This window comes from Heliconius melpomene, chromosome 1 (genome assembly GCF_056956725.1).
Source record: "Heliconius melpomene rosina isolate 202511_hmr_F chromosome 1, ASM5695672v1, whole genome shotgun sequence".
Taxonomy (NCBI): domain Eukaryota; kingdom Metazoa; phylum Arthropoda; class Insecta; order Lepidoptera; family Nymphalidae; genus Heliconius; species Heliconius melpomene.
Genome location: NC_140389.1, coordinates 2677703 through 2690394, shown reverse-complemented (window position 1 = coordinate 2690394; position 12692 = coordinate 2677703). Strand labels below are relative to the sequence as shown.

At 31.8% G+C, this 12692-nt stretch overlaps 1 protein-coding gene across 1 annotated transcript; it reads left to right on the top strand.

Moving 5' to 3' along the window:
- The first annotated feature begins 909 nt into the window (after positions 1-909).
- On the top strand, positions 910-11091 carry LOC146540954 (proton-coupled amino acid transporter-like protein pathetic). Its single transcript, XM_085194130.1, has 9 exons — positions 910-1064; positions 3921-4069; positions 6232-6376; positions 7358-7488; positions 7856-8091; positions 8341-8538; positions 9205-9310; positions 10262-10478; positions 10875-11091. Exons 1-9 carry the CDS (start codon positions 1044-1046, stop codon positions 11067-11069), a joined length of 1398 nt encoding a protein of 465 aa, XP_085050256.1. The 5' UTR covers positions 910-1043; the 3' UTR covers positions 11070-11091.
- The last annotated feature ends 1601 nt before the right edge of the window (positions 11092-12692 follow it).

The following is a 12692-nucleotide window of genomic DNA, read 5'->3' as shown; positions in this document are numbered from 1 at the left end:
CCTTCCATCGTGTAGAATTTACGTCATATAGCATAAATAAAAATACTGGATTAACTGAAGCTGGGAAAAAATCCGCATCAAAACATAAATGAAATAAAATAAATCAGCTTCACGCTGCATCTCGCAGACAGTAGGGTAGGTAGAGGGAACCTAGTGAGAAAAGAACCTATTAAGATACTCCCCCATTTTTCGCCGAATTCTGGTGGCAATGCGTGTTGGGTAAATATCCATCCGACTTACCTTATATGGAATATTGCATGAAGCTAAAATAAATAACATTATCTTTCACCTCCAAAATAACTATTTAATAAATACTTTTTATTTAATTGTATGTTGTATGCACAGTGATAACAACACAAGGTTAATGTCCTAGTTTGTAAAGAATATATTATTATAAAAGAATTCCAAGTTGATGATTTTTCATTGTATGAACCATCTTGCAAAGTAGTGTCGATTCAGAAAAATAAATTTTAATTTTAAAAAGTTAAATGTTTCTCTAAGCTGAACGTCAAATAATTTTTCTTGAATAAGTAAACGACATAAAAGAAACGTAGAATAGATAGATAAATTATTGATTACTTTATTATATCGACATTTCCTTCATTTAAAAGAACTTACAATAATCGTATTTAGATACTTACATTTTTAATCGTACCATAAAGTTTTAGAAATGTTGACGTTAGAAGTCACTATTGCAGCGCACTTATATTAGGACACAAAGTAATTCAGTGTATTAATTAAATAATCGTGTAACTCAAGCGGGCGAAGCCGCAGGCATGTTGCTATTATTAAATTAGATAAAAAAATTGGATGAGAACCTACCTCTACCTCTACCAATGTCCATATAAAATAAACAAAATACAAACGAACTTACAGGACAAGCTAGTGATATTATAATTAATATCTTTCCACCGCCAGACTGTCCCAAGGCCGATACGTCTTAGAGCATCTTCAGAATTCACGCGGAAAACAACTCAGTACAAACCTGTATTTATTATTTTAATTTATTTTAGTGTTTTGTTATTAAGTTTTAGATTAGTAATATGGAAATGAAATCGAATTGTGTGAGTAAATATGTACATTTATTTATATTTAAAGGTACATTTCTTATTTTATTTTTTAAATATCGCTCATTTGGAGCAACAATGACGTGATTGTAGTTTTTAAACCTTATGACAAATTATTAAATAAACCCCTTCATGGCATGGCAAGGCAGTCATAAAACTAAAAAGAAAAAACCACCTTTGAAATGAAGTACAAAGTTTCTAATGATTTCTTTCTATTATACCTATATACTTATAAATTGTCATTTTTAATTTTTTTTCTTTTAATTCTATTATAAGTTCTTATTTCGTGTCATTTTTCATAACTGTAGACCCACGGGCAGTTGTATATAATCCTATAGGTTGTATTACAAGGCGAATTTCACTCAAAATGCAGTGAAAATCTTTTGATTTCGTTGACTGATTTAATATTCCATTCTTAACTTTTTTCATTATATCTAACTAATATTAAACTGTGCGAGCGGCGTTGAGTTCCGTTCGACTCAACACACAATGTCTCAACAACGGGGCGTAAAATTAAGAACGGAAGTGTCTTAATAGGAAACGGAGTGTCTTAACACTAATATCACAACTTCCCTCTGCTTACCCTGCTATATGCGGGACAAATTGCCAAATGAAAATAACCTAGAGTAGAGTAACTCTGACCGCAAGTACAGTAGGTCGAAAAGATTAAGGCACTTTCTGAGATTAGGGCATTCAAAGAAACAAATTCTTTAGCGACTTCGAAATTAAAAGTGAAATTACATCTTAAATTGAAAACTATTCATTTAGCTAACATTTATTTTAAAATTTAAAAGTATCAGAGGGGAATTACACCCAAGAAAATAGCTTCACGTTTTTCCTGCATAACAAAATAGACCCAATTAGAAATGAATATCATTTAAATATAATAATTTTCTCCATTTGGAAACTCCGACCAACTTGTATGTTGTCTTTAACCTATAATTCGGTGAAACTCGTGTTTTATAATACAACTAGCGACCCCCTTGCGGCTTCGCCCGCTTTTACTACTGGATTATTCATATAATGTATGTTTGCAAAGCACTTAAGATAATGTGAAAATGAATTAAACTCTAATGCAACCCGCATTTTCGTAGTTTCAATAAGGATTTTCCAATTGTTTTACACAGCAAGGATTTTTTAGTAGATACCGTAATTTTAAATCTGTTCAAGTACTTATTAAAATATTTTTAAATGACTATTTTTAGATAGTTAAATTACTATTTTTAAACGGAAAAAATTATAAAACCCTACCTACTAATAACTACTACAAAAAATATGAAACCAAATATATCGCGCTGAAATAATACATTCAACTCCAATTATCCAATACGTGCAAACGCATCTAAATCTTCGTTGCTATAGAGGCAGGCGGGTTTTTTTTTCGAGCTTGTGATTAATGCTGAAGAGGGTATTCTGTCCCTGGTGAAAAGCAAGCACGACGTGGCTGCCTGTGAGGAAAATTAAATAGAATGCATTGGCCGGGAATCGAACCCGGGCCCGCGTGGCAGGCGAGCATTCTACCACTGAACCACCGATAACTGCTCATGACGCGCTTGTATAAGCATAACGTCGCGAGGCGCGTTTCGCAGCAAGGATGTTTTGAAATTGTAACAACTTCTAAAGTACTTATTAAAATAAAAAAACAGTAAAAGACAGTTTTGATCAACATTAAATGGCCAACGTAACTAATATACTTATTTATATGCTGAGAGTAAGGGATAAGTAAAACTTGAGTCAGCACAGCTGATGTGTCAACGGCAAGATGTGTCCACAATTAAATGCGTTTTTCTCTAATACTATTCGCAATTTCGAAGTAGTGTGAAAAGCAAATTTTATCTTCGTTTAACGTAGAAAATTAATAAAGTATTTTAAAGGATAAAGATTAATACTATTATGGAAAAATATCCCTCACAATAAAAAATATATTAAAATTACTATTTTTAGACAGAAATATGATCACTACACGTTATTCTTAAAAGATAAAAATATGCTGTCGCGGACTTTTTTGTAGATCTTATTAAGAGGATCTTATTACAATACTCCAGTACATTATTTTCATGTAGTACTTACCATTAAAGCAGCGCATGCGCGAAAGTATCTCAACGGGTAGGACTTTAGATACATTTATCGTATTTATGTTAATTTATATAAGAATGTACAAATAATAAACTATATATAAACCTTCCCTGAGAAATACTCGACCTAATGGTGAAAACCGCATAAAAATCCGTTGGGTGGTTTAGAAGAAGAAGAGTTAGAAAGTTCAGACAGACACGAAAAGCGACTTTGTTTTATAAGATATAGGATTATGAAACATTTTGAAGGCATTTTCAACGATAGCTAATCATCACCAGTACACCAATCAAAGATTTTAAAAAATCTGCTACTGAAAAATAAAAAATAAAATAAAATGCGTTTTAAATATAAAAACGCTATCTTATTTGTTGGACTGTGATCTTTACTTTGTAATTGTTATAATACACATAAAATAATCCGTCTTAAGAAAATTATCACAGAATAAACATTACAATGTGTTTGTTATATGGAAGCATTTAGAAAATATTTAACTGTAAAATTGCTATAAATTTTATTTATCATGTTTCAAAGATCGTTTTTATTGTTTTTTAATAGCGTCACGCATCCAGTAGATAATGGGGAAGCTAGGGGGAACCTAGTGTTAAGACACTTCATTTTCCGACTTTTTGCCTTTGCGACCTTGAGTCCCGACTTACAATGTCTCGTAAAAATTGAGATTTAATAGTAGGGAACCCCTGTCCACCCTACTATAAGCAGGATATAACATGAAACTGCTTGTTTACAATTTCATTAATATATAAAATGTTCTTTTAACAGTCAAACCACACGACAAATCAGACAGAATACGACCCAGATTCGAAGCCGCCACCACAACCACCGCCGGATGAGAAAAAGAAATTTGTGCTGCACCCCGACAAGGATGATTACGATTTCGTAGCCCACAGACAAGTTAAGAAACCTACTAAGTAAGTTCGTTTATTCCATTGATACTAGTGTTGTTTTTGTTTTTTGTCTATGACGTTACTAGCGTACTTACCTTACTAGTTTTAGTTTATTTTTATTATATAAATCAGCTGTCCGCACACAGCAGGGTAGGCAGAGGGAACCTAGTGTTAAGACACTCCGTTCCTCACTTTCCCCCAATTCTGGAGGTGTTGGGGACGAACCTACGACGTTACATCCATCCATCCATCCGATTTTTATATTAAAAGCAAAGAAACATTTATCTTCTATCTATCTATATAACTATAAAATTTTAATTACAAATATTGTCTACATAGATATGCTATTTTAATTAAGATTTTTTAAAATATATGCGATTTTTTTCCTTATAAGTAATTTATTCGTAAGATTTAACACAATATTTCCGCTATGTTCGTAATGTTATTAAAGCATAGCAGCGTGTTATTACCGACTAACAATTAGGTACTTGAGCTCTGTCTATCTGACTGTAAACACGAAGGATGTAGGTTCGATACCTCGTTGGGGGAATTTATTATTTCCCCGTTCTCAAAAACAAAGCATGATGGAGAATAAACGGAGAATTTAGGGTCCTGACATGGGATAATGCTAAGAAAAATATATTATCCATCACACTTTTTTAGAAAATATATCAATAAACAAACTTAGCGGGATTTGAACTTACGCCTCTTGGAAATCGGCGATTATGGTAGTTCAAATCCCATTAGCAAATTTTAAAGCATTTTCTTAAATACATTTTTCTTTTCTAAGTGTGGAAAACACTTTAAAAAATTTAGCGACTTTATTTATTGATTTGACTATAATAGCTTACTTTCTTGATTATCATATGTACATTCTATATTTACATTGTCTTGGAATAGAATTTGTGACATAAATAAATAATTATAGATTTCAATGTCACATTGATTTATGTCGCTTTGTTTTGTAGCATGTATTGAAAGAACACTAAGTAGACGTTACTCTATTAAGAGAAGAATACAACTAAAACTGTTGTCGTTTCCTAATATTAGTTTTAGACAAAAGTTTCTGCTGAACGGAAATAATTAAGTTTTGTATAATAATAAAATAATGGAAATATTCATACTATAACGACTTACCAAGTTACGACAATATATAAAGGTGTATTAAACAAGTTCCAATACACCTACAATCTTTTTAGAATTAAAAATATTTATCCTCGTTAGAACTTGAATCGTATTATAAATTTATTCAAAACAGGTAAAGTGAATCGCTATAATCATGTTTAAAGTATTTTACTTCAATTTATTAGGATACCTAATTTTTATTATACGGTTTAAACCATAAAAGTAAAAAAATATTTACAGTGACTCAACATTAAATCGTTTGTTATTTTTTTTTAATTTTAATACCTACATTGTTTTCTACCGTTCCTGGTTAACCCTAGATAACTAACCTATCCTATGAGAACCGTTTTTACTAAACATTCGTAAAAACTACAACATAAAAATGAAACGAGAATAAATAGGATATCTAATCAAAACTTTAATTGTTTTAGAAGTTATTAGTTTCATTCTTTGGGTTTCAGAGATCACGTTATAATCAAAATAAAATAATTAACTAATTCTACACAGTCCATACTATACGCCCTACTTATGTATCTTTTGCATTTCATACAAAACTGTGTTGTTATTTTTCTTGACCTGGATGGAGACATATTTTTCTTGAATTAGTGTCTTCAATTATGACTGCTTCTGGAACAACTTTAACATCCAATATACTCTTTGTCAGCTCTTTCAAGGATCTTTCACGCCGCAAAGTGGGAATATTTAGTTTCTATTTTAGAAAATTTATAAGAGCATCAGCCATTTGCAAAACGAAGTCTGGTTTGGATTTCCTTTTTTTTATTCTAAGCTCAGGAGTATATTTTGCCAGGTAATAGAGCCACGAGCTTACCAGCACTGTTGCTACGAAAACTAAACAAATGCTGACAGTAAGATTTTAAGTTATCAGATAGCAACATTTCCTCACCCTAAATCTAGTAATTTAAGAAAGGGAAGGGCAGGGTTAAGTTCCGCCACTTTTTCCTACCTTGATATATACGAAGTACCTACAGCGGTAGAAAAAAGAGAATAATAATATTTGGTATAAAAACAAAATATTATCTAATATTTTTATTTTTTTACAGTACTTTAGAATCAACAGGACATTTAATAAAAGGATGTCTCGGTGGCGGCATTCTCGGTATACACGAAGCGTTCATGAAATGCGGGCTATGGACGTCACTATTTGTTACTATTATATTTGGATTTTACATCGCTTATTGTGTTCATGTAAGTTCCCTATATCTCTATATCCATACTAAAATAATAAAGCAGAAGAGTTTGTTTGTTTAACTACTAATAAATAAAAAATAATTGAAAATTGCAAGGTTAATTTTCATCGTTTTTTATTTGACATAGATATTGAAACTTACAGGCGAAAGTTGTTCCATTATTAAGGAAATTTTATAGGAAATTAAATATTTATTTAAATTTATATTTCTTCGCTCTGGTGTCGAGGCAAAGCACCCCGTTGAGTTCCGCCACTCAACACGCAAAGCCTACAAAAATTCGGCAGAAAGTGGGGATCGGAGTGTCTTAACACTAGGCTCCCACTGCCTACCCTGTTGTGTGCGGGATACAGCGTGGAGCTGAAAAAAAAATCTAAATATAATACTCATATCTACTCTAATCTACTTTATTAAATCCTAGCGACAACCACTTGAACTACTCTACTATTGATTTATTAATCTCAATTACCTTTGTGTTGTAATAACACTTAAACACAAAAACTAAATAACATTTGAAAACGAATGTTTCAGCCAATTCAATAAAAAAATCATAGCAATTTTGTCAAACTAAATATTTTAAATATATTATGTAACTTTTATATTTCGGAAGCGATTGAAATAAAACAAACTAAATGTTAAGCGGCGTTATGTTCTGCCACTCAACACACAATGCCTCCAGAATTCGGCAGAAAGTGGGGAATGGAGTATCTTAACACTAGGTTCTTAGTGTTCTTCTCTCTTGGTTCAAGCTGTTTAAACTAGGTTGAAGTTGTTGTTGTTGTAGCTAGTGAAATTAAATTTAAATTATTTAAGCAATTTATGAGAAAAGCGTGCAAAAGCACAGATGAACAGACAAACCTTTTAAAAATCATTATTTTGAGTTCGAAAAAAGACTTCGTGTACAGACAGAGAATAATGTTATTATATCTATAGATATATAAATATAATAAGTAATGTATAGAAATTATTGCGTTTATTTTAGATCCTTATAAAATCAGCACAAACACTGTACAAGAGGTTGCATTTATCTGCAATGTCATATCCGGATTTGGCGGAGGCTTCTCTGGAAGTTGGGCCGTTCCCTAGCTTAAGAAAATATAGCAAATGGTTCAGGTATGTGCAGTATATAAATTTAGTACTGTACGGGACGCTTGTGGGTTCGATTCCCATTTAGGGGAATGAAATAATTAATATTTTTATTTCCTCGCTGGAGAACGGAAGTGTCCCTGTTATCTCTCGTAACCTATAACCCGACCTACAATTGAGAAATTAGGCAAGAAGTGAGAACTTGCACTTCAAAAAAGAAAAGGTTCGAAAACTTGAAAGTTATATTACAGATAAAAAACCCACCCACCCACTTATAATCATATTCGTCAACTTTTATAAGTTTCACTTCCCGTTGGCCTACAATCCTGAAATTAGCACGGAACCCTCGGTAGCCGAGTACGACGTGCACTTGACCTATTTTCTTTAATTACAGATACGCAGTAGACCTCGCAATATGCATAGACCTCTTCGGCGCGTGTTGCGTCTACCAAATAATTATAGCTAAAACCATAAAAGAAGTTATTGAGAGCGCCATGGGTATAGAAGAAGGAGACTTAAATAAACTTAGGCTGTATATTTTTATTATGTTGGTGCCAGTTCTTTTGTTGTGTATGATTACTACTTTGAAATATTTGGCACCTTTCTCTTTGTTGGCTGATGTATTTATTGGTGAGATTTTGTTGTTCTATGTTGTTTTTGGCTTATTAATCTATGAATCTATTAATTAATTTCATATCGATTTTATCATTTGAACCCTGTCCTGGCGCAGGGGCACAAATGGGCACTCAATGCCTCCAAATGTCTTAATGAGAATGGAGTGTCTTAACACTAGGTTCCCTCTACCTATCCTGCTAAGCGGTATACAGCATGAAATTGAATAAATAAGTTAAAATATGATGTTCTTTTTCTAAATTACAGTGGCCTGTGTCGTAGCAACCATAGTATATGGGTATAGATCAGCTCCCCCATTATCAACAGTACCAGGATGGAAAGATAGTATAGGTTTCTTCGAATTTTGCGGCATAGTTATATTTAGTATGGAAGGAATAGGAGTTTCTTTGCCCATTGAGAATAATATGAAAGATCCTAAGAAATTTCCTATTATTTTGAGTGCTGGTAAGTAATTGTTTGTTTTGTATAGTTTTATTTAAGTACATATTAAAAATTGATTGCTAATGAGACGGTCGTGGGTTCGATAGAATAAAGAAAAGAAAAAAAGAAAAAAAGAAAAAAAAACAAAGCTGCATACTTTCTTAGAAATTAACACACAATTATTTAAATTTAAAAAGTATCTTTATGCCACAGTTAAGATGAAATTTTCTTTACACGTTTTATGTTTGTTAGATAAAGATTTAATATTTGTCACGATTTTGTAAAAACGATGAAAAATATAGCTGGAAAATGGAAACGATAAAATATGAGTTAAGAAATAAAGGGGCACTTCCTTTGCCCCCTTAAAATAGATTTTTTTCTTAAAGGATTAAGTACTTCCAACTTCTTACTAATGTGATAAATATTTAAAATCGATGTTTGTTTCTCTTTTACCCAACAACTACTGAACAGATTTAGGCGAAGCTTTACAATAATAGAGCTTTTACATTAGATTAAAACAAAGAAAACAATTTAGGTAAAGATTTTGTACATTTATTAATATAAAAAATAATGTTTATTTTTTTTATTTTGTACCTATATAAGTATATCGTATTTGGCTATAATATAACATAAAGATTAAGCGGGCGAAGCCGCGTTTCGGTCGCTAGTAATGGTATAATTTTATTACAGGTATGACAGTAGTGCTAATATTTCTCGTGTTAGTTGGATTTTTTGGCTACTGGGGTTTTGGAGAAAAGAGTGTTTCACCAGTCACATTAAATTTTCCCACTGAAGTGTAAGTTTTTCTTATACATTAAAGAAATTATTTTTTACTTTTATTACATTCTATCATAGCTTCAAGCTTTATCCCGCATGTAATTTAAATATAATTAATCCTAGTAGGGAATCGAACCCATAACCATAGTCCTTATATTTCTATCGAAAATTTATATATTTTTTGTATTTTGACAAATGAATCTGTAATTAATATTTACTTAAACAATAGCACCATAATATTATTATTACTCATTACAATATTTTATTATTAAACATAGTACGTAGAAAGAAAATAGATTTTTCCTGTCTTCTCATCCAATCGTAATTTATTGAATGGGTCATTTTAAATAAATATGTATGTCAAAACTATTAAATAAAATTTATCTAAGAATAATTTCTGAATACAAATATATTTATTATTATTAAACTAATGTTTGTTTGTTTGAATGCCCTAAACGCGGAAACTATTGATTGAAAAAAATATATTTTAATGTTAAATATTGTTACTTCATTTATTTATTGATGCTATAGAGTATATTATATCACCATACAACCAATGGCGCAGAATAACAATGACAAATGTAAATATAAACTCCAGACATTGCGTGTTGATTGTTTTTACTATCACGCACACGGAACCTGGGAACCTAGTTTTATAACTCACCGTTACTATTAAGACATTTCGGTTCCCCCCTTTTCACCGAATTCTTGTGTTGAAAAACTTTTATTCGTGACAAAAGAGGCCATTCATGACGTAGACGCATGGGACTAGTAGTGGGTTCGATTTCGACCGAGGAAATGAAATATTTAACATTTTCCTTTTTTCGCTCTGGCGTTGAAGCAGCTTGGCGTTGAGTTCCACCACTGTGCCTCAGGAATTCGTTAGTTCCCTCTGCCTACACTGCTATATAAGATATACAGTTGAAGCTAAAAAATATAAAATAATCATATTAATAACCTTTTTTTTCAGATTCCCAACAGTTCTAAAGTGTCTTATGGGAATGATGATATTCATAACGTTCGCGCTTAACTTCTGGGCGCCATTTAATCTTGTATGGCATTACGTGTCAAAGAAACACGACCCCAAGAAACATTGGATATGGGAGAGAGTCTATCGAGGTAGTTTCGTAGTTCTGATAACTGCGATTGCCATTGCGTTCCCTAATATAGGGAATTTAATGGGTTTGGTGAGTATTATCTTTGAAATAGTTTATTTTAAAGATATCATTGTCACAATTTCTTTTTTCATTCGCAATGAGAAAAGAAAAATACTTTTTTAGAAAACATTATAACAAATTGGACATAGTGGGATTTAATTGGAAACCGTTTGTCGTTGATACAGTGGTACAAACGTGTGGGACCGCCACGACTGTGGGTTCGATTTCCACTCGAAGTAGTGAATCATTTAATATTTTTATTTCCTTTCTCTGGTAACAAATCAAAGTGTGGCGTTAAATTTCTCCACTCAACACGAAATGTTTTAAAAATCGGCTAGAAAGTGCTAAAAAGTAGGTTCCCTCTGCTTCCGCCGTGATAGAGCGTGAAACTAAAAACATATATATAAACTGTATTTTCTATTACAGCTGGGTGCATTCTGTTTATCAAACATGGGTTTCATATTTCCCGCCATCATAGAATTATTAGTTATATGGGAGAATCCAGGCCTAGGAAAATATAAATGGCGTCTACACAAAAATATATTGGTTATTTTATTTGGTTTATTACTGTTTGTTGCCGGAACATATTCTAATGTTAAGATGTTGATAGCTAATATGTAAATAAAGTAGTTTTTTATGTTAATTTTGTTTTATTTTTTTGTGAGACTTAATTGTAAATACCATATTACATAAAAAAAACATATTACTAATTTAGTCCAGTCCAACCGGTAGTCCTTGCTGTATGTACCATAATAATAAGATTTTCATAGATAACGTATTTCTGTTATCACCATACTCGTATATTTATATCAGTATTAAAAAACAGAATAAAATACTTTTTTTTAAGAGGCTTCCGATACAAGAAGCGTAATTTTTTGCGCTTTTCAAACGTACGGGATCCTTCGCACTGTTTTAACGTATATATTAGAATTTTAATAGGCCGTAGGATCACAAAAAGACGACATCTACTAACTGTAAACGCAACAGTTCTGAGTTCAATCGCCGCTCGAGTAAATAAAAAAATATATATAATAATTATATTTAAATTACTTTAATTCTCTGTATCCCGCACATAGTAAGGTAAGTAGAGGGAACCTGTTAACCTAGTGTTTAGACACTTCCCTATCCAAATACTTTCATTCTCCAAAAATGTATTAATTACTTATTTTATGAATGTTGTTTTTGGTTGTTGTTGGAACACACTCTGTTGCTAAGGCTAAGCTTTTCTAAATATATAATGTTAAGAAACACTGTGTGTTTATGGTTTAAATGCGTTGGTAGTGGGTTCTATTCCTACTCTAAAAAAATATTGTTTTTATTTTCATTAACCAAGAAGTAAAAGGTTTTTTTTTATTTTATTTGAAGCTCTAAACGTGTGAACGTGTCCGTACTCCGTGAGTTTCGTGATATATTGATTGAATTATAATCTATATATATAAAAGGACTTGTCCTCACTGACTGAGGTAAGACGCACGCACAGCCGTAACCGCTGTGCGTAGAAACGTGAAATTTGGACAGATGTTTACTTTCATAATCTGGACATCCACTAAGAAGGGATTTTGAAAAATTTTAACCCTAAAGGGGTGATATAGGGGTTGAAAGTTTGTATGGAAAAAAATTAAATCGGCACCGATATTTATAAAATTAGCAGACTCTTAAAAATATTTAATTGAACACGTGTTTCACGGTTTTTTAGAATTTACCCCCTAAGGGTGCCAATAAGGGGTTGAAAGTTAGGATGGAAAAATCTTTAAATCGCCACCGATTTTTATAAAATTTGAAACTTAGACTCTTAAAAATATATCATTGAACACATGTTTCGTGGTTGATTTTAATTCTTCCCCTTAGGGTGCAAATAAGGGGTTGAATGTTGTATGGAAAAATCTTTAAAACGCCACCGATTATTATAAAATTTGAAATTTAGACTCTTAAAAATATTTAATTGAACATGTGTTTCATGGTTTTCTAGAATTCACCCCTTAAGGGTGCAAATAAGGAGTTAAAGTTTGTATAAAAAAATCTTTAAATCGCCACCGATGTTTATAAAATTTGAAATATAGACTCTTAAAAATATTTCATTGAATACATGTTCCGTGGTTTATTAAAATTCACCCCTAAATAAGCTAGCGAAGCTGCGCGCGTCCGATAGTTGTAAATAAATATTATCATTCTTTTCTTGTACATACAACGAGAGTATGCACTTCAAAAATTCGTTGCACTACAAGTAAGTGTGTGCGTGAGTTA